This window comes from Aquarana catesbeiana, linkage group LG06 (assembly GCF_042186555.1).
Source record: "Aquarana catesbeiana isolate 2022-GZ linkage group LG06, ASM4218655v1, whole genome shotgun sequence".
Taxonomy (NCBI): domain Eukaryota; kingdom Metazoa; phylum Chordata; class Amphibia; order Anura; family Ranidae; genus Aquarana; species Aquarana catesbeiana.
This window is the reverse complement of record NC_133329.1, coordinates 83,396,725-83,418,243: the sequence shown is the minus strand read 5'-3', so window position 1 is coordinate 83,418,243 and position 21,519 is coordinate 83,396,725. Positions and strand designations below refer to the sequence as shown.

The window sequence follows — 21,519 nt, the reverse complement described above, 5'->3', positions numbered from 1 at the left end:
CTCGCGGAGTCAGCATCTTGGTCCGGAAATCTCTGCCTTTTAAACCCATAGCTATCAAGACTGATAAGGAGGGCAGGTATGTTATTGTACACACATTTATGATAGAGTTGTTGTCTTGGTTGGGCTTTATCTTCCCCCGCTGGCCTCGGTCCAAATCCTCCATGAAATTATGCAAGAGGTGGTCCAGATGGATACCAGCGTGGTCCTTTTGCTAGGTGATTTTAATATGGTCCCATACTCTGATGTGAATAGGATGTGTGCGTCGACTTGTGTCTCTCCTCTCCTCTGGCACTGGGCGGACACATTCGCCCATGGATGTCTGGAGACACACGCACCCGACGCAAAGGGAATATACCTGCCACTCCTCAAATTTTAAAACACTGTCTAGAATTGACTTGGCTTTTGGGTCTGAACCAGCTTTACAATGTGTCCAAGAGGTATCTATGCTTACCAGGGGGATCTCCGATCATGCTCCTTTATGCCTATCTTTAACATTAACTGCCCCCCCCGAGTCCTACCTGTGGCAACTATCTAGCTACTGGGCATCTAAAGAGAGGCTCCAGGAGCCTCTCACGGCATCCATATGCAAATTCTGGGCTGACAATGTAGACTCAGCCCCCCCTCCCATTACTCTGGGACTCTTTTAAGGCCTGGGCAAGAGGAGAATTTATCTCCAAGATATCATGCATTAAACGAGAAAGTTAAACGAGAAAGTGCCCAGAACCTGGAGGAGCTAGAAGACAGGGCTATCAAACTAGAAGCTGACTACATATCTAACCCGAGGCTTACTATCAGGCCTGGCAACAGGCATTACGCAATATGTCTGAAGCCAGACTTGCTGACACGAATAAGGCCCTCCTATACTCGGCCCAACGGGTGTTTGAGTTTGGGGGGAAGAATGGGAAGCTCCTGGTGTGACTGGCAAGGGGAAAAATCCCCTCTACCCCTATTGGGTCTATTAAGGACAGTCAGGATCAGCTTCTCACCTCCCCCTCTGACATCAATACCAGATTTAAAGATTTTTTTGAGGACCTTTACACCTCTAGGGTAGAATATCCGGACTCTGACTTGATGCCCTTTCTAGATTCAGTGACCTTTCCTGTCTTGTCTGTGAGGGACAGGGAGAGGCTGGAGGAGAATCTCACCTTGGAGGAAGTGCAATTAGCCATGGGTGGTCTGAAGAGTGGAAAGGCTCCCGGGGCAGATGGTTTGCCCTCCAAATTTTATTCTAATTTTGCGGAGCTCCTAGCTCCCAAATTAAAGGCGCTATTTGCCAACTTTGACTCTCTTGATACCATGCCAGACTCCATGAATGAAGCTGTTATAGTTCTTGTCCCCAAGCCTGGTAAAGACCCCCTAGACTGTTTGTCATATAGGCCTATTTCCCTTTTGAATGTTGATGCCAAGATCTTTGCGAAAATCCTTGCTAATAGACTCTCCCAGGTGATAGAGGATCTGGTTGATATTGACTAGACAGTATTCATCCCTGGTAAGGGGACTGACATTAACATCAGACGGCTGTTTCTAAACACTTCTATAACACATGATAATCAAGGTACCAGCGTAATTGCCTCATTGGACCCAGAAAAGGCATTCAACTCGGTCGAATGGACCTATCTATGGGAGGTCTTGCGTCGCTTTGGCTTCGGCCCCAAATTTATACATGGCATCCAACTCCTATACCAAACGCCGAGGGCATGGGTTCGCACAAACAGCTGGCTGTCAGAGCCATTTGCCCTTTTCCCTGGTACGAGGCAGGGATGCCCGCTCTCCCCCAGTCTTTTCGCCCTGGCCCTGGAGCCCCTGGGAATTTTAATCAGGTGCATTCCAGATGTGCTGGGCTTAGTTCAGTAGGGATGAGCCCGGGATGAACTTAAGTTCGACTCGAACATTGGGTGTTCGCCTGTTCGCCAAACAGCGAATATTATCCGGTGTTCGCGCCAAATTCGAAAGCCGCTGAACACCGTTAAAGTCTAGGGACACGAACATGAAAAACCAAAAATGCTCATTCTAAAGGCTTAGAAGCAATTTATTGCCATAAAAAGTGTTTAGGGACTCGGGTCCTGCTCCGGGGGACATGTATCAATGCAAAAAAAGTTTTAAAAACTGCCGTTTTTTTCAGGAGCAGTGATTTTAATAATGCTTAAAGTGAAACAATAAAAATTCTATATTCCTTTAAATATCGTGCCTGGAGGGTGTCTATAGTATGCCTGTAAAGTGGCGCATTTTTCCCGTGTTTAGAACAGTGCCACAGCAAAATGACATTTTTAAAGGAAAAAAAGTAATTTAAAACTGATCGCGGCTGTAATGAATTGTCGGGTCTTGGCAATAAAGATAAAACTCATTGAAAAAAACTGCATGAGTTCCCCCCCCCCAGTCCATTACCAGGCCCTTTGGGTCTGGTATACATATTAAGGGGAACCCTGAACCAAAAATGTTAAAAGAAATTGGGTGGGGCCCCCTAAAATCCATACCAGGCCTTTCAGGTCTGGTATGAATATTAAGGGGAACCCTGCTCCAAATAAAAAAAAAAATGGCGTGGGGTCCCCCCAAAATCTATATCAGACCCTTATCCGAGCATGCAACCTGGCAGGCCGCAGGAAAATAGGGGTGATGAGAGAGCGCCCCCCCCCCTCCTGAACCGTACCAGGCCTGATGCCCTCAACATGGGGCTTTGAAGTCACCCCCAAAGCACCTTGTCCCCATGTTGATGGGGACAAGGGCATCATCCCTACAACCCTTGCCTTGTGGTTGTGGGGGTCTGCGGGGGGGCTTATCGGAATCTGGAAGCCCCCTTTAACAAGGGGACCCACAGATCCCGGCCTCCCCCCTACATTGTACCCTTACCATTTCACAAAAAAAAGTGTAAAAAATGGTAAAAAAGACAGGAGACACTTTGGGACCAGTCTTTTATTTAAAAGATGGTCGGCTGCCAACCAGCCGCCGCAGTTGTACTGCGGCAGAATGGCACGGCTGGGCGAAACGATGTTATGTAACGTCGCTTCGCTCTGTGGCCACTAGGGGGTGCGCACGCGCCCTCTGCTCGCCCCCGAGCCTACCCCCGAGGTCTCGATCACCACCGGGCTCCCGTGATCGCCACTGAGACATGGAGAACCCGGAACAGTGTGTGTAAACACACAGTTTCCGGTTCTCTGAGGGGAGAAATGACAGATCGTCTGTTCATACTCTGTATGAACAGCGATCTGTTATCTTCCCTGCAGAGTCCCCATCCCCCTTCAGTTAGAACACACACTAGGGAACACATTAACCCCTTCACTGCCCCCTAGTGTTAATCCCTTCACTGCCAGTGACATTTTTACAGTAATCAATGCATTTTTAATCGCACTGATCGCTGTATTAATGCCAATGGTCCCAAAAATGTGTCAAAATTTCCAACGTGTCCGCCATAATGTCGCAGTCGCGATAAAATCGCAGATCACTCCCATAACTATTAAAAAAAAAATAATAATAATAATGCTATAAATCTATCCCCTATTTTGTAGATGTTATAACTTTTGTGCAAACCAATCAATATACACTTTTTGCAATTTTTTTACCAAAAATATGTAGAATACATATCGGCCTAAACTGAGGAAAAAAATAGTTTTTTTATATATTTTGGGGGGATATTTATTATAGCAAAAAGTAAAAAATATTGCGTTTTTTTCAAAATTTACGCTCTTTTTTTGTTTATAGCGCAAAAAATAAAATCCGCAGAGGTAATCAAATAACACCAAAAGAAAGCTCTATTTGTGGGGAAAAAAAGGGCATCAGTTTTGTTTGGTACAACGTCGCACAACTGCACAATTGTCAATTGTCGAATTGCAAAAAGTGCTCTGGTCAGGAAGGGGGTAAAATCTTCCGAGGCTGTGGGCAGAAAAGGACTTTATAACTTTGTCCAATGAAGACAACGTGACAGTTTCTTATTAAAGAATAACCCTACTTGCTGATACTTACCTTCTCCATGCTCCCCTGCCTCACCTTTGATCCACAGTGGGTAATTCTCGGTATAGAGCAATATTTGACCTCTTCTGCAGTGCTGAGCGGCCAATCACTTTTTTTTTTTTAGTTTTTCGGGTCATTCGTTATGATCACTATTTGTAAATTTGTAATTTCAAAAAATTCTTAAATTCCAGAATTCGTAAATTTGTAATTTCAAAAATTTGAAAGTTCGTAAATTCGAAAGTTCGTAAATGAGACAGAAAATCCAAAAATTCAAAAAAACTAAATCGTAAAATTCTAAATAATAACTAACTAACTAATAATAACTAACTATTAAATTATAGGTATTTGAATTTCCTTTCAAATTTGGCTGTTAGTGAACGTAACGAATACGAATTTATCCGACGTTACGAATTATCCGAAATAACAAATGCCACATCTAAACAAATGGAACAGAACAAATTAAAAATAAATAATAATAATAAACGTTATTATTAGTATTGTTATTTATTATTATTAATTTGTTCAATTACATTCGTTTAGATACGGCATTTGTTATTTTGGATAATTTGTAACTTCGGATAAATTCGTATTCATTACGTTCGCTAACAGCCAAATTTGAAAGGAAATTCCAATACCTATAACTTAATAGTTAGTTACTATTTTAGATTTTTGGATTTTCGAATTTCCGAATTTCCCAAGTTTCAGATTTCCGAATTTACAAATATTTACGAATTTACGTATTTTTTTTAATATTTGAATTTATGAATTTTCGAATATTCAGAAAAATTCGTTAAATGGGTTTTCGTTAATTCGGATGTTTCCGAATTAACAAATTTGTTGAAATTCGTTAAAAAACTAATTCAGAAATCACTAACCCTGTTTAAGCTCCCCCACTAGCCTCTATGGAGCTTACTTAGGGTTTGGACTACCGGCTACAACAGAGGAACAGAGCCACAGTATGTGCGGAAAGGTTGGGGGTTGTTCTTTCAAAAGGCTCTGTTACTTTGCCTTCAATGGGTAGTTTTAAATTAAGGAAGAAGTGTGGGAATATCAAATAATAAACATACATACTTACCTATCTGCAGCAAGTTGATGCTGCAAGCTATCACCTGTTGGCTCTAAGCCCGAGAACTGAGCAATCAGAACTTTGGCCATACTTCTTTTTTGACTAAAAAGGAAAAGTTTTGTCTGGACATCAATTTAGTGATATTCTTATCACTTGTGAAAATTGAGGAACATTTGACAACCTTCAATCATGAACCGGATGCAGGGGAAATTACCTATTCTTACAACAGATTATGACTGCACTGCTGCGAGAACATTATACCTCTGAAAAATTTCTTTTTCTCCAGGAGTAAGATATAAAGTGGATTGATAGAAATTTCTCATTTCATTCAGGCTTTCACAGGTGAAGTTGGGCACTTTGTAGCAGTAGAAGGCCTCTTCATAGGCTGGATCTGCGTACTCACAAATCTCCTTGCCCTCTTTCTCTTCAAGCTTAAAGCCACATGGAGTTGTAGCTTCCTTGCCAAATTTTTCAAACTTTCCAAAGTATCCAATAACGCCCAGACTGCTGTGCCTGGATCTCCAAAGAGCGGCAACCCCTTCGCTAGGGTGGAACAACAAAATGGAGACTTTGGATTTTCCCTCCCAATACAATGGAAAATGGATATGATAAGAACCATTGTTGAAATCTTCTACCCTGCCAGACACAGCTGCTCCAAGCTCTTTAGAGAATAACCTTGGTCTTATGAAGTCTCCACCGTAGGTCTTCCTGTTACCTAAATAATCGTACATATCAAGCTGTATCACCAAGTCTTCTCCCACACAGTATTGTTGCTTGGGGTTCACTATGGAGGCTGTACTATTTTTCCCACTGGTGGTTCTGTTGAAATATGTGAATGGGGCTTCAGGGATAAGTCTTTCTATTTTCTCAAACAGGTTATCTATGTTAACTTGGAGTTCTGTTCTTGTTGTGAGAGGTGAGGTTTTATCCTTTTCTTCTGGCATACGGCAACTTTGGAGAAACTCTTTTAGAGAATCCTGAAATGCATTAGTCAAATGATACTAATTACTTTAGCAAAAAAATGTTCATTGAAATATTAAAAAAAGAGCTTACTGTAGGTACAGAAACATGATTTGTTAATGCAAAGTTTGTGTGTATAATTATGAAACTTCAGATTAAACTTTGTTTCTCCTTTTAGATACAGAAGGGTTGAGCTATTTTTACTACTGTTTGTTTGGATTTTAAAGACCTGCAATAGATGTCAGCTGATATGTAAAAAACCTGTGTAGAGGTAAAGTATTCATGGTGGCCAAGCATGGGCGGAAGGAAGCACATCCAACATAATTACATAACTGTATCACCAAAAAGAAGGATAGTAAACTTTTAAAGTACCCAGACATCACATAAAACTTAAAATACATATTTTTTTAATATCATAAAAATTGATTAACAAAGAAATAAATGCCTCAATCATATACTTCATCCCTACTAGAAATTCTGATAGGAATTTGTTAAATCTTCTTTCACAAAAGACTAGATATCTTAGTGGCTAGCTAGGTGGTAGACTGGAAATCTGTCATTTCCAACGCATTTCTTGATTAAACTCTGCTTATAAAGGAGGAAAATGGAGGACAATTCTAAAATAAGTGATTTAAAAGTGCAGAAGGCATAATCACTAAAAATGTCCCCAGGGTGAGTGCATGAGGCATAGGAAAGGGGCTCCCCCCAAAAGATCACTGGGCCAAAGGCTTGTATCATAATGGTATGGTCTAAGGTAAATGTTAATCCATTTGCCCATCTCTCTCCAGATCCTTGAAGCCCAGTTTATTCCTTCCAACCAATGTTGTTAATATTTAGGGGCCAATGGGGGAGATTTCCTAAAACTGGTGCACACAGAATCTAGCGCCACTGTGCATAGTAACCAATCAGCTTCTGACTTTAGCTTGTTCAATTATGCTTTGACAATAAAACCTAGAAGCTGATTTGGTTACTGTGACAGACCCAGCTGGGACAGAGGCTTTTGGAAGGGACTAGGGGCAAGCCTTAAATCAGGAAGGCTGGCAACTCGGATGCTCTTGAATAAAAGTACTTTATTAGTTAAATGGGTACACGGGTACAGGCTATAGGCTGACGTGTTTCGGCTAAGAAGCCTTCATCAAAGCATACATGTTTGATTTAAAAACTGATATTTATAACAAGGCAAGCCCTCCAAATGGGGCGGGTGCATCCTGATCAGAAACAATCAATTAAAAACACACGGAAAGAAAAAAACTCCCAAGAGGAGGTGACACTCATTGTATTTTGCTCAAACATGAAGTGTGGTGGATCCATACTCTCAATACTTTAAAACCATATGACTTGAATGATAGGATAGACATAAATCTTTTGTGAACATAACTACATTGTTTTGATATATTCATTGGAGTACTGGCAGAACATGTTTTATTTGTTCGTGATATGTCCTTCATATGCCTGTTGCATCTCTTTCTTTCTTTTTTCTCCATGTGTTTTTTTTCTCCATGTGTTTTTAATTGATTTGATTGTTTTGATCAGGAAGCACCCCTCCCATTTGGAGGGCTTGCCTTGTTATAAATATCAGTTTTTAAATCAAACATGTATGCTTTGATGAAGGCTTCTTAGCCAAAACGCGTCAACGTATAGCCTGTTCCCGTGTACCCATGTAACCAATAAAGTACTTTTATTTAAGAGCATCTGAGTTTCCAACCTTCCTGATTTAAATATCTGTTGGGCCTGAATGCCCTGGATAAAGCACCAGATCACAGTTCGTGGACTTTTATATTGGCAATGGAGCTAGGGTAACAATTTGTTTCTCTTTTACTAGGGGCAAGCCTCCTATCCACTGATTATGGCCCACGGAGGAGACTGGGGATTTTGCCTGCTTCTCCCAGGCAGAGCATCGTAAAGCGCTCAATACAGCCTCTGATCGCATGGAGAGAGAAGATCATTCTCTAATGATGGACAACAACATGATGAATGCTGAGAGCAAGGCTTGGATTAATTCTCTGAATAAAGATAATAAAGCTTCCGTTCTGAAGGGGATGGAAAAACGAAATATTAATCTTGTACAGGTGAATGGTCAGAGGAAATATGGTGGCCCTCCTACAGACTGGGTTAGAGAAACTTCTTGACTTGGGACAGAAATAGTTATCAACAATATCCCTTAACAAGCTATGAAGATAGATTCATTCCACTTTTTCAAACTACTGGAACATTGCATGAGTTTTGTCTCATTGACTGTTGTAGACTAGTGCCGGACAGGGCTGGTGCAAGGGTTTTTGAAACCTCAGGCGAAACCTCATTTTGCCGTCCCCCTTGGCTCCGCCCCTGAATCCACTCCCCTTTACCCGAGCATCAGTGTGACAGGAGACGGCACTAGAGGGAAGCATGCGGCTGCAGTAGAGAGCACTGATCATAGAGGGGCACAGGGGATGTTTGCTTCCGTTCCATCAGTCCTACAGTTCTACACCTCTATAATGAAAATACAGAGCGGCTGCCTGAGTAACATGCAGCAGAGGCATCCCCTGCATACTCCTAGATGTGCATGCTTTATCCCAGCAACGTCTACTAGAGGTTATAATTATTACAGAGGTATTTATAATAAAGCACCAAAAACGTACATACTGTGGAGACAGAGGGTAGGGAAACCAGTGCCTTAGGCAGCAGTGCACCCTAGGCGGCCTCCTAGTTTGCCTAGTGATAGCACCGGCCCTGGTGTCAGACAGTCTGAGGTGAGGTGGGATCCCTGATTAATCAACGCATTATCTGGGTGAGCAGTGATCTGAGTCACCTAGGCTTGTCTAGGTGACTAGTTAGCTTACTGTTTAATTAGATTACTGTTTATGTTTATGTTGGCTGTTCCTTAGCTATGCTAATTATCTTACTGTTGGCATAACCTGATTGAGCTCTTATATGATTTTGTGTGGTATATATAGCCAATATACAGTATCTCACAAAAGTGAGTACACCCCTCACATTTTTGTAAATATTCTATTATATCTTTATCTATATCAATATCTTTATTATATCTTTTCATAGTATTTCATATTTATCTTGTGACAACACTGAAGACATGACACTTTGCTTCAATGTAAAGTAGTGAGTGTACAGCTTGTATAACGGTGTAAATTGGCTGTCCCGGTCTGAGCACTGATAGGCTGACCCCCCACCGCTTCAACCTCTGCAGCAATGCTGGCAGCACTCATACGTCTATTTACCAAAGACAACCTCTGGATATGACGCTATGCACACACAACCTGTCCTGTTAAACCGCTGTATGGTCTTGGCCACTGTGCTACAGCTCAGTTTCAGGGTCCTGGCAATCTTCTTATAGCCGAGGCCATCTTTATGTAGAGCAATTCTTTTTTTAGATCCTCAGAGAGTTTTTTGCCATCCCCTATGAGCAGACCAGGTGGAAACATCGCAGCTGATTGCTGCTGTTGCCAGAGTGTACGGAATGATCACTTCATATTGGTGTTCCTAATGAGAGAGAGCTGCTGACTTTCTGGAGCGGATCGGTTGAAAAATTATTACAGTGTATTGCTGGTACCAGGCGAGTTTGACCTTTATAATCTGGGGTCCATCAGATTCGGTAAGAGGCCATCTGGCTCCATTCAAGTATATGTTTACCTTCCAGATTTGAAGCATCTGATCAGTCTTGCAGAGTGTGAGGGACTAAGGCGGCATCAAAAATTTTTTTGCACTTCGCTATTTTGTTTCAGTTTGGACAATTCTTTGACTCTGATTAATATAAATATCTGTGTGGATACTTTTTGAACTTTCACTTGGGATATTTATCCTTTATCATCATATTTTATTTATCAGAGATTAATTTACTCACTTTAATTCATTTATTAATGTGCTGCACTTTTTTCACATATTGTGTTGCAATCGTTTGCGCAATCTTCTTTGTGTTTATATATTTATGTCTAAATTAAGTATTTAATTTTGTCAGGAGATAGCAGCATTCACCAGTTTTTTATAATTGTTTATCACGTTTTTCACCTATTATATCTAGGTATCACATACAGGGGCGGTTGGGTAAGCGTAGATCAATTAACATATATATAGATATAGCCAGGAGCTGGCTAATTTTGCCTGAATTATCACAAGACATTTTGTAACACATGTACAGTGAGACGGTTCTCTCCTAGTGCTCAGCCTGAACTCCATGTCATCACATCCTGAAAACACAGTGCCTGAGACCTATAAGTGGAGCAAATCATCTTTGGACATGTAGTCCAAAGAGCCAGGTTTTGCACTCAAGTCGGACTAAGTACCAGCAGGCTGGAGAAGAGAACAGAATGCTGGGAGAGTTAATAAAAAGCCTGGGTGGGGACGGAATCATTCTCTTGGGACCATGGCCTGTCTCTAAAAGCAGGGACTCAGTGGTAGACTGTGCTGCGGCCAAGTCACAGCCTGTGCTACAGGGAGAAAGAGTCATTGGGAGCGGGTGTATCTACTGCCAGCCACTTCTGATCATTCGGCGACAGCCTGGAGGCCGCCCCATCACATCCACGGCAGATTAAGCTGGACGGTAGCACAGTGCGACATGGGGTCGAACGCTGTCCCTTGAGCCAGACTCTGCAGAGGCCTGCTGCGGGGCCCTCACTGGGGTTGATGAGCGGGCACTTGCCCATTCTTTATACTGCAAAGGACACTGCATGCAGGTACTGTTGCCTTATTGATTCCACCAAGCTTGCAAGGGGACCATTGTTTAATCACTTTAATCTACACTGAGAGAGAATCTAGTGTACATCTTGTTTTCTAGGACACCTTGTGCACATTTTAAAGAGCTAGCTGAAGACTGAAGCCTTCTTCCAAGCCTTGCTCCTCAAAGGACTACAGAATATCCCCCCCCCCACAAGGGATAAGAACATTGGGTGCCTATCCAGGCCCATACAGTAGCCAAGGACTCTTATGCCGCGTACACACGGTCAGACTTTTCGACGGAAAATGTGCGATCTGAGCTTGTTATCGGAAATTCCGACCGTGTGTAGGCTCCATCGGACTTTTTCCATCGGACACACAAAGTTTGAGAGCTGGATCTAAAATTTTCAAACAACAAAATCTGTTCGCGTAAATTCCGATCGTGTGTAGACAATTCCGAAGCACAAAGTGCCACGCATGCTCACAATCAAGCAGAAGAGCAGCACTAGCTATTGAACTTCATTTTTCTCGGCTCATCATATGTACGTCACCGTGTTCTTGACGTTCGGAATTTCCCACCAACTTTGTGTGACCGTGTGTATGCAATACAAGTTTGAGCCAACATCCATCGGAAAAAATCAGATGGCTTTTGTTACCGGAATGTGTGATCGTGTGTACAGGGCATATGTTAGAGAATAGGTGTAATAACTTTAACGTGTTTGCTTAATGTAAATTTAGAGTTTGCACACTGCTGGGACTGTGGTGTCAGGGGATTAAAGGGAGAGGTTTGACGGAAGCCTAGTCACTCCTCTACCATTTTTGGCCTGTAGCCATAGACGCTATAGTAAATTCTGCTAAATATACGTTCTTGAAGTGTTATAACTGTCTATGTCTAAGTCTGCTTTTCCACCAAGCTTACTGACTGTGCCTTATCTATTGCATGTTACAAACTCTATTATGCTGAACTCGCTACCATTAATTTGTCAGTAAACAAATCTACCTGGTTTACTTTGCATGTGTGTGGGCCTTTAAATTCTTTGTTTATAACAGAAATGTCAGAACCCAGACTGTCAGAGGTGTCAGAGGACTTGCAAGGCAACCAGCGGGGTACAGAATCCTTGAGCGGCCCTCACAGGGGGTAGTGCTACATACTGAATATATATTCTGTGTGAGTTTTACAATAAAGAGAGTTTCAGTTTGCACCTAAGCTAGTGTTGTCTAGTCCGTGGGTGCAATATTCAGCTATAACACAAGGTTCCTGGTTCCAGACTGGAAGAAGCTGTATACTGATGAAAGCACCCAAGATGGGAGCCAAGCAGTCTGTCACAGTTACTATGCACAGCGGCACCAGATTCCATGTGCCCAAGTTTTAAGAAAATCTCCCTTAATGTCTATCTACACCTTCTCCATGGACTTTTATATTGACAACTCGGGTGAGTAGATGGTATTGGTGGTGCCCTAGTAATTACTGCTTCTGGCTTGTTAGAGTCAAAAGTAGTTAAAATTCCAAAAGGGGACAAATGTGGAGAAGACAGGGGAAAATAAAGGGTAGTCAAAGCCCCTCCAACTCCTGGAATTAGCCTGTGATCACAAGGTTTGTGAAGACAATTGTGGATAATTAAAGTGAAACTTCAGATCGTTTTTTTTTCTTGTTTTAGATACAGCAGGGAAGGGTTAGAACATCTGTCACATTTTTACTACTGCTTGTTTAGGTTTTAAAGACGTCATATGTAAAAGCCTATGTAGAAGCAAATGAGAAGGATTGAACATTAAAGGAAACTTATACTAATGAAATATGGAGATTGCCAGGGCCAGCCTCTCTTGCTGAAAACTCTCACTGCCTGGCTGTCATGCTGATCCATGGTTTCAGGATTTTATGAGTCACTGGCTTGGAATAAGTATTTAGATTAGGAGATATGACAGCATTATGACTTTGGTTGCTGCACGCTTGTTCCAGGTCAGTGACTCAAAGTATTGAATCCAGAGACAGCCAGGTAAACCAGCATGTTCAGAAACAAGACAATGATGGCAGCCACCATACTTCTCTCAAAATAACTTTACATTCATGTGTATGTCTGTATGTAAAACATTCTGACATTTGCAAATCGTGACCATTTTTTTTTTAGTTGCACCCCCTTTGCCTCCTGAACCATACTATTACCTAATGAGACCTACTATTACAATGAGTGAGGATCAGGGGAGAACATAATCTGGGCCTATTTGCCTTTCAATTACCTCTTATTTGGGGTTATGGGGTGCTTTACTTTCACATACCAACATTTTCTTGGGGAGAAGTGCCAATTTAAACAGATACTTAAGCAGGGTGTACATGTATCCTGCTGAATCGGACAAATTTCAATGTGTTTGTATAACTCTGTGTTCTGTTAAATGGTCCTGCTGGAAAACCAGCATTCGATCAGTGCATGAAGCCAATGGCTGCAGGGCTGATCTGTGTATGCTAACAGAGGGGGAGGAGTCCTGCTGTCAGAATACAATAGCTCGGTGGAGGAGATTCCTGCATCCAACTCACTTGTGTGGATGAGGGAATCTGTCAGGTTCTTTTTGTTTAACCCGCTGATTGAAACTGTTTATTCCCAGCCTTTGTTATCTACATATTAGATACATATTAGACTAATAATAAATTTATTCAAGAGTAATGAGATTTGTATTGCTGTACTTGGCCCATTGGGGTTGATTTGTCCTCATCTTCTAACAGTTTTAGGGACAGAAAGCGAGGTGAAACCCCACCACTGACTGTTGTCGCTAAAAAAAAAAAAAAAAACGGTGAGAAGAAATCTCCAAATTGGCACACATGAAAGATGCTTGCTTGGAAAAGTGTCTGTTGTATATATTATAGATAACCACAGGGTTCCTGCATTATAATCATCCATATACAAGAAAGTTCACCTGAAATTGGGTCCTGTGCCATCCATAGCTCACAAGAAATGCTGTGATTAGTAGAACTGCAAGATTCCGTCTGTTTATGGCCATTGGTGCCTTCAAAAGTCTATCAGGAGAAGAGAAAGAAGGTTAAAAAAGGGAAAAGGCAGAAGAAAGGAGGGGGAGGAAGGAAAAAGAGAAAAGTGAGGAAGGGGAGAAGAAGAAAGAGGATAGTAGAGGAGAGTAGGGAGAGGGAAAAAAGGAGAAGAAATGAGAAGGAAGGGGAGGGCAGGAGAGGAAAGGGCAGGTAAGGGGATGAGATTTGAAAGGATGGGACAGGAGAGTGGGGGGGGGAGAAAATAGAAGAAGCGAGAAGGAGAGGAGAAGAAATGAGATGGAGAGAAGAAAAGAAAATAAATGAGAAGGAGAGGAGAGTACATGAGGAGAGGAGAAGAAATTAGAGGAAAGGGGAGGGGAAGGGAGAGGGGAGGAGAAGGCAAAGAGGAGGAGAAAGGAGAAAAAATGAGAAGGTAGGGTAGAACAGGAAAAAAGGGAAAGGCAGGGAATTTTTGAGATTTGAAAGAATGGCAGAGGAGAGTAGGGGAGGAGAAAAGAGGAGAAAAAAAATAAAGAAAGGGGAAAAGTTGAGAGGGGATGAGAAGAGAGGAGAGGAGGAGAAGAGGATAAGCAAGGGAGGGAAGGGGGCGAGATTTGAAAGGATGGGAGAGGAGAGTGGGGGAGGAGAAAAGAGAAGAAATGAGAAGGGGAGGAGAAAAAATGAGAAGAAGAGGAAAGGAAAAGAAATGAGAAAAAGAGTAGAGGAAAGGAAAAGGGAGGGGAGAGGAGAGGAGAAGGGGAGGAAAGGAAAAGGGAATGAACAAACCAACTTAGTCCTTAGCAACAGAATTCCTCTAAAATGCAGATTAGTAGGGGGTCAACTGCAGGTCAAAAGCACATGAATGATCTCAGAAAATCTCAAACTGGTGGCATCAACACAAGCCCAAAGTCAGTGGTAACAGGCTCCTATACGCATTACTACTATAACACTCTACACAACACAAACTGCCAAAGGAGCATCTGCACTTGAGATTGCTTCTTGTTGCTTTAAAGTGATACTAAAGTCTCGTATTTTTTTTTTCCATAAAAATAACAAACATGTCACACTTACCTGCTCTGTTGCAGTGGATTTGCACAGAGCAGCCCAGAGCCTCCACTTCTCGGGTCCCTTTTTTGCTCTCCTGGCCCCTCCCTCCTGTTCAGTGCCCCCACACCAAGCAGGTTGCTTTGAGGGCACCCGAGCCGCGTCACAGCTCCCTGTGTCCATTCAGACAGGGAGCCCTGACCTGCCCCCCCCCCCCTGATTGGCTAGCTGACTTTGTTTGACAGCAGCCAATGGTGCAGCTGCTGTGTCTTAGCCAATCAGGAAGGAGAATCTCGGATGGCCGAGGGAATCGTGGACATTGCTGGGCAGAGAGGGACCTCAGGTAAGTGTTAGGGGGGACTGCTGCACACAGAAGGCTCTTTATCTTAATGCATAGAATGCATTAGGATTAAAAAAAAACATTCTGCCTTTACAAACCCTTTAACTTTTATTGAGTCTTGGAACTCCACTTAGCCCCTTCTACACCTCTCCCACTTTAGTTCTGTTGCTAAATATACCCATAAATGTCCAGAGATGGTCACTTAAAGGCCAGTCCTATCCAAAATTCATAGCCCAGTTTTGGTGGGTTGCAATGGTTTGAATCACCCACCAACTTAGTAGACATCTGTAGGACTTATTACCTGTAGACCAGAGAAGAAAAGTAAAAGGGTAAAAAAAGGCAGCATTCCCTTTCCTTTAAAAAGTTGAAGTTTAGGTATGGAGTGGAAGAGGACTCAAGTGGCAACCTATGAAGCTCTGGTAAACTCCATGCCCAAAAGGGTTAAGGCAGTGCTGGAAATTAATGGTGGCCACACAAAATATTGACCCTTTGGGCCCAATTTGGACATATTCACTTAGGGGTGTACTCACTTTTGTTGCCAGCAGTTTAGACAATAATGGTTGTGTGTTAAGTTATTTTGAGGGGACAGCAAATTTACACTGTTATACAAGCTGTACACTCACTACTTTACATTGTAGCAAAGTGTCAATTCTACAGTTTTGTCACATGAAAAGATATAATAAAATATTTACAAAACTGTGAGGGGTGTACTCACTTTTGTGAGATACTGTATATATATATATATATATATATATATATATATATATATATATATATATTTATATTTACATCCCTAGTTATTTCCATTCTAGCACTAAATTTAGGGAGGATTATCTGTTTAATGTGTATCGATGCCTTTTATCACAAATTTTGACAATGTAATGTTTCTACCTTTTCTACTGTTGTAAAATTCAATTAATTTCAGTAAAAGAAAGGAAGATTCTCTGACATTTTTACCACACACCAATGTCAGGGCATTTCTTTATTCATGTCTGTTAGCCCATATTTTTTTGCAGGACAAAATGTGCACCACTGTTAACCAGTTGACAACCTTTGGCATGTTACACACGTCCATAAAAACTCCTTCTCTGTACACAAGGCGTCTCCTGTACACCCAGGAGACTGCCTGCAGTTTCTTATCTCCCCTGCTCCCTCCCTTCACAGCCCCATGAGACCTGGTGTCTGTAGAAAGATGAGCTCCCAATCCTAGGATTGGGAGCCAGTCAGAAGCCTCATTAAATGATCACTGTGACAGCTAATTACAGTGATCATTCAGTGTAACATTTATAAACATTAAAAGATAAGTTCACCTTTTTAAAAAAAATATATAAATGCACACCTTTTTTGCAGGTAAAAAAATGTGCGTTTCTTATTTTTTTTGTTGGGAGCCTGCAAAGCATTGCACTCGTGATCAGCAGATTGTTGATGCTATGCAGGGCTCTTGCAGACTCTGTGTCTAAACTGTTTGGCTGTACATCGTACATTGTACAGCCAAGCAGTTACACACTAACAGGAAGCATCAATGAACTGCCACAGTGCTCAACAGCGCTGTGATAGTTCATTGAAAACTACAAGCAAGGCCGTCTTTAACGCAGGGCAAAAGGGGCTGCTGCCCCAGGCCCAGTCATTGTTTTGGGGCCCAAAGCTGCTGCCCATTGAGCTCACACTGCCTGAAAATAGTTGATAAGTGGATTCGGGGAGGGCCCAGGGAAATGTTTGCCCAGGGTCCAATCAATATTAAAGACGGCCCTGACTACAAGCCAACAGCCACAAAGTCTGCCAGACCTTGTAGTTTTCTATTCACAGGACTCTGTGAATGAGTGATGTGGCCGAGTGGGCGGAGCCCCACACTGCCACGTTTTTTAAAGAGTGTAAAAGAGAGTCGGGGAAGAAGATCGCCGGCCGTCTGTCACATCAGGGAGCTGAGGAGGTTCGGGGGCTGGTGGATTTGTAACACGTTACATGTTACACCCTGAATATGGGTGTAACATGTAACATGTTACAAAAGGTGAACGTATCCTTTAACAAAAGTAACACACTAGCTCTCTTATCTCTTCCATTCCCTGACAGATGGCAATATATGAGGAAGAGAGCTGCAGATAACAAAGAGGAATGTTTATTGTGCACCAGGATATGGCCTTATTTTATTACTTAACCCATTCATTTCAGTAGATCACCCTGTATAAGCACTATTTAACAGTTTCATCTCCTGTTCCATGTTTCTATTTTAAATTATTTGTTGGAAAAAAAATATTATACAGCACATATATACATTGTTATCTTTAAGGGTTTACTGTTAAAAAATATGTGGTTTAGGATATATCTATTTTATTTTAAAATCAGTAAGAACTTTAAATTATTGATGCATTATGAGAAAAATTAAATATACGCAAAAACAAAAATTTTTTTTTTTGTAAATAACATTAACATGCTTTGTACCAAAAGTGTCATTTTAATGTTTAATGTTGCAGTAAGTAGAACAAGCAGCAGAAAAAAAAAGGTAAATGTTTTTGCCACAGTAATTCTCAGAGGACCTTAGGATCAAAAGAAAGCCCTGTTTGTCCCCCAAAAAATAATATGCACTCACCGGGCACTTTATTAGGTACACCCATTCAATTGCTTGGTAACACAAATTGCTCATCAGCCAATCACATGGCAACTTATTGCATTTAGGCATCTAGACGTGGTGAAGATGACTTGCTGAAGTTCAAACTGAGCATCAGAATGGGGAAGAAAGGGGATTTAAATGACTATGAATGTGGCATGGTTGTTGGTGCCAGGCGGGCTGGTCTGAGCATTTCAAAAACTGTTGATCTACTGGGATTTTCACACACAACTATTTCTCGGCTTTAGAGAGAATGGTCTGAAAAAATATACAGTGAGTGGCATTTGTGTGAATAAAAATGTTAGAGGAGAATGGGCAGACTGGTTCAAGATGATAGAAAGGCAACAGTAACTCAAATAACCACTTATTACAACCAAGGTATGCAGAATACCATCTCTGAACACACAACACATTGAACCTGGAAGCAATTGGGCTACAGCAGCAGAAGACCACACCGGGTGCCACTCCAGTCAGGTAAGAACAGGAAACTGAGGCTACAATTCACACAGGCTCACCAAAATTGGACAGTAGAAGATTGGAAAAATGTTGTCTGGTCTGATGAGTCTCAATTTCAGCTGCAACATTCAGATGGTGGGGTCAGAATTTGGTGTAAACAACATGAAAGCATGAATTTATCCTGCCTTGTATCAATGGTTTAGGCTGGTGGTGTAATGGTGTGGAGGATATTTTCTTGGCACACTTTGGGCCCCTTAGTACCAATTGAGCATCGCTTAACCACCTACCTGAGTATTGTTGCTGACCATGTCCATCCCTTTATGACTACAGTGTACCCATCTTCTGATGGCTCCTTCCAGCAGGATAATGCACCATGTCACAAAGCTCAAATCATCTCACCACTGGTTTCTTTAACATGACAATGAGGTCACTGTACTCCAATGGCCTCCACAGTCACCAGATCTCATCCAATAGAACACCTTTGGGATGTGGTAGAACCGGAGCATCATGGATGTGCAGCCGACAAATCTGCAGCAATTGTGTGATGTTATCATGTCACTATGGACCAAAATCTCTGAGGAATGTTTCCAACACCTTCGCAAAAATTGAAATAACACTCCTACAGCCACATCCATATAAACTTGATTGGAAGAGAGAAAGGGTAAAGGGCCACAGGGCCCTAATTCGGACTTTACAGGCAAGATGGACAATGATATAGTACAAAAATATATTTTATTAACAATAAGTCATATCAAACAGGTCAAGTAAAAAATAATTAAAAACATACAATAGGCATATGATAGTAATGAGTATCTAGTGTAAACAAGAGAGTTGACACCAAATAAACGTAACTGAGCTCCTGTGCGTCAACGCGTTTCGCTGTTTTGCTTCGTCAGGACACACTTGGGGGTAGTTGGAAGGAACAGGTCTCACATGTCAGCATAGAAGTATCTCCACAGGGAGAGCTCCCAGATGATCACCCAGGAATCACTGTGTAAAGCAGGAGGCAGTTTCTTACTAATACCAGCGACCATGTACAGGGCTGATGGCGTAAAGATATATAGATATAAATATAAACTCATATGGTTCCCTGGGGGAGGAAGGAGATACACCGTAAGTATCCAGATAATTCAAGGGGGAGAGTAATAGAGAGGAGAAGAATAGAACAAACACCCTTCCACCTGTTTTCAGTCCACAGTAACACGGGCTTCAACAATAATCCGTATGTACAGATATATATTCCTTCCAAACTGGATATATCGAACTCTCCTATACCTGCCCACAGTCAGTATAACTATATAGGCTCCATAGGTATATTTAAACAGGCCATAGCAGCATGAGGTTCAGTGTCTCCCCCAGGAACAAACAAACCATCTACGCCATGAAGAATTAAGGCAGTTTTGAAGGCAAAAGGGGGTCCAACCCAGTACTAGCAAGGTGTATCTAATAAAGTGGCCGGTGAGTGCATGTGTCAATTCTGTATCATAAGTAATTACAAAGTTATAGACTCATGAATAGACGCATAACAGAAATGTGAAAATATGATCTGGTCTATAGAGGGTAAACAGGTGTGAGAGCCAAAGTGGTTAAGCTCTTTAGTTCAGTGTGGTGTGCCAAAAACATTGGCAATATTTTCCTGCATGCCACAACCGCTGCATACATTTCAGCTCAGCACTGTTTTTAGCCCACTCACTACTTCACCGAGAGGGAGGGATGGCACAGTTTGACATCTTTGCCCTAGTCACCGAATGACCTTTTTCCACTACTGGTAGCTGCAGCTACTGGACAGGGGGTTGCAGAACATACAGAAGGCATGTAAGTAGCCACTGTGGTCATCAGAACACAAAATACAAAGACAGAGCACATCTAAGAGAACACCATTAATTGAAATCAAGCCAGTATGTATGGCAAAACATGCTTACCTTAACATGGGTACCATGCTTACCCTATAGGTCAAAAGATACTATATAGTACAAATAGCTGAAAAGGCAATGAATAGATCCCATGCAACGTGGTTCACGGAGAAGACTGAAGAATGACTCAAATAGCTGTAGATGGAGTAGATGCAGAGCAAAATTCCATCATTCCTTCCCAGGGTTCTTACAATAGCTGCACAGTGAAGCGTATATCGTGCACAAAATTTTCCTTATGGAGGAATGCAGTATAGATACATATATTTCCTGGTGCTTACATGGCATGTTTGCCCTACCCATACCCAACCCACAGGACTATCATAAATCTATAAAAACAAATGAAACCATATCTTCACTCAATGTTTGTCCTAGAGCCAGCAGGATCGTTATAGCTTCAGCTCCTTGCTGTCACCAATAAAGAAGAACTAAAGTTCCGCTGTCACAAACTGTCCTACTTACCTGCTCTGTGCAAGCCCTGATCCTCCTCATCTCAGATCCCTCACCGGTGCTCTTGGCCCCTTCCTCCTGCAGAGTGCCCCCGCAGAGAAAGCAGCTTGCAATGGGGGGGGGGGGGCACTCAAGCAGGCTTGTTCACGAGCTGTGGCTCTGCATGTCTATTCAGACAGGCTCGGCCCTGCCCCCTCTCTCTCCTCTTTGGCTCACTGGCTGTGAGCTAATGGCACCCGCTGCTGTCTCAGCCAGGGCCGTAGATCAAGACTGGAAAAAGGAAAAACAGTATGTGTTGCCCCTAGTAAGCAATCACATCCTAATTGTATTTTATTAGGTCCTTTAGAAAATCGAATATGATTTCAGTTTTTTCCTTCTTCCAGTTTTTATTAATGCTGTTGGCTATTGTCCAGTATTAGTGTCCAAACTGAATAGGTGCAAAGTGAGTGTGCTGCCTACCTACAAGGAGATGGTGCCCTTTGCACCTCCTCGGTAAGGTTGGCTATTATGGTGCAAAGTGCACCATGTTGTGTCAGACCATGTTGTGTCAGACAGCGCAATCCCTGTCTTTAACTTTTGCAGATTAACCACTTAAGGACCGGGCCTCTTTTAGAGATGTGTTGTTTACAAGTTAAAAACATTTTTTTTTGCTAGAAAATTACTTTGAACCCCCAAACATTATACATTTTTTTTGCTAACACCCTAGAGAGTGACGGTCGTTGCAATACTTTCTGTCACACCGTATTTGCGAAGCGGTCTTATAAGCTCACTTTTTTTGGAAAAAATACACTTTTTTTAATTAAAAAATAAGTCAACAGTAAAGTTAGCCCATTTTTTTTTATATTGTGAAAGATAATGTTATGCTCAGTAAATTGATACCCAACATGTCATGCTTCAAAATTGCACCCATTCGTGGAATGGCGACAAACATTTACCATTAAAAATATCCATAGGTGACGTTTAAAAAACTCTACAGGTTGCATGTTTTAAATTACAGAGGAGGTCTAGGGCTAGAATTATTGCTTTTGCTCTAGAGGTGTCGGAGAGCTTGTGCTGTTGTTGGGCTTGAAGTTGTTGCTTTGGCTCAAGTCCAGTCCCGGAACAGGAAGAGGAGGAGTT

General features: G+C 41.9%; 1 protein-coding gene across 1 annotated transcript in view; it reads right to left on the bottom strand.

The window, feature by feature from the left end:
• LOC141148687 (NXPE family member 4-like) overlaps positions 1 to 20,227 on the bottom strand; it is a 42,068-nt gene extending 21,841 nt beyond the window's left edge. Inside the window, exons 1-3 of the mRNA XM_073636329.1 lie at positions 19,963 to 20,227; positions 13,526 to 13,625; positions 5,273 to 5,988 (exon numbers count right to left, since the gene is read on the bottom strand). Coding sequence (XP_073492430.1) covers positions 5,273 to 5,988; positions 13,526 to 13,625; positions 19,963 to 19,979 — 833 coding nt within the window. The 5' untranslated portion in view covers positions 19,980 to 20,227. The remainder of the gene's footprint in view (positions 1 to 5,272; positions 5,989 to 13,525; positions 13,626 to 19,962) is intronic.
• Between the last annotated feature and the right edge of the window lie 1,292 nt (positions 20,228 to 21,519).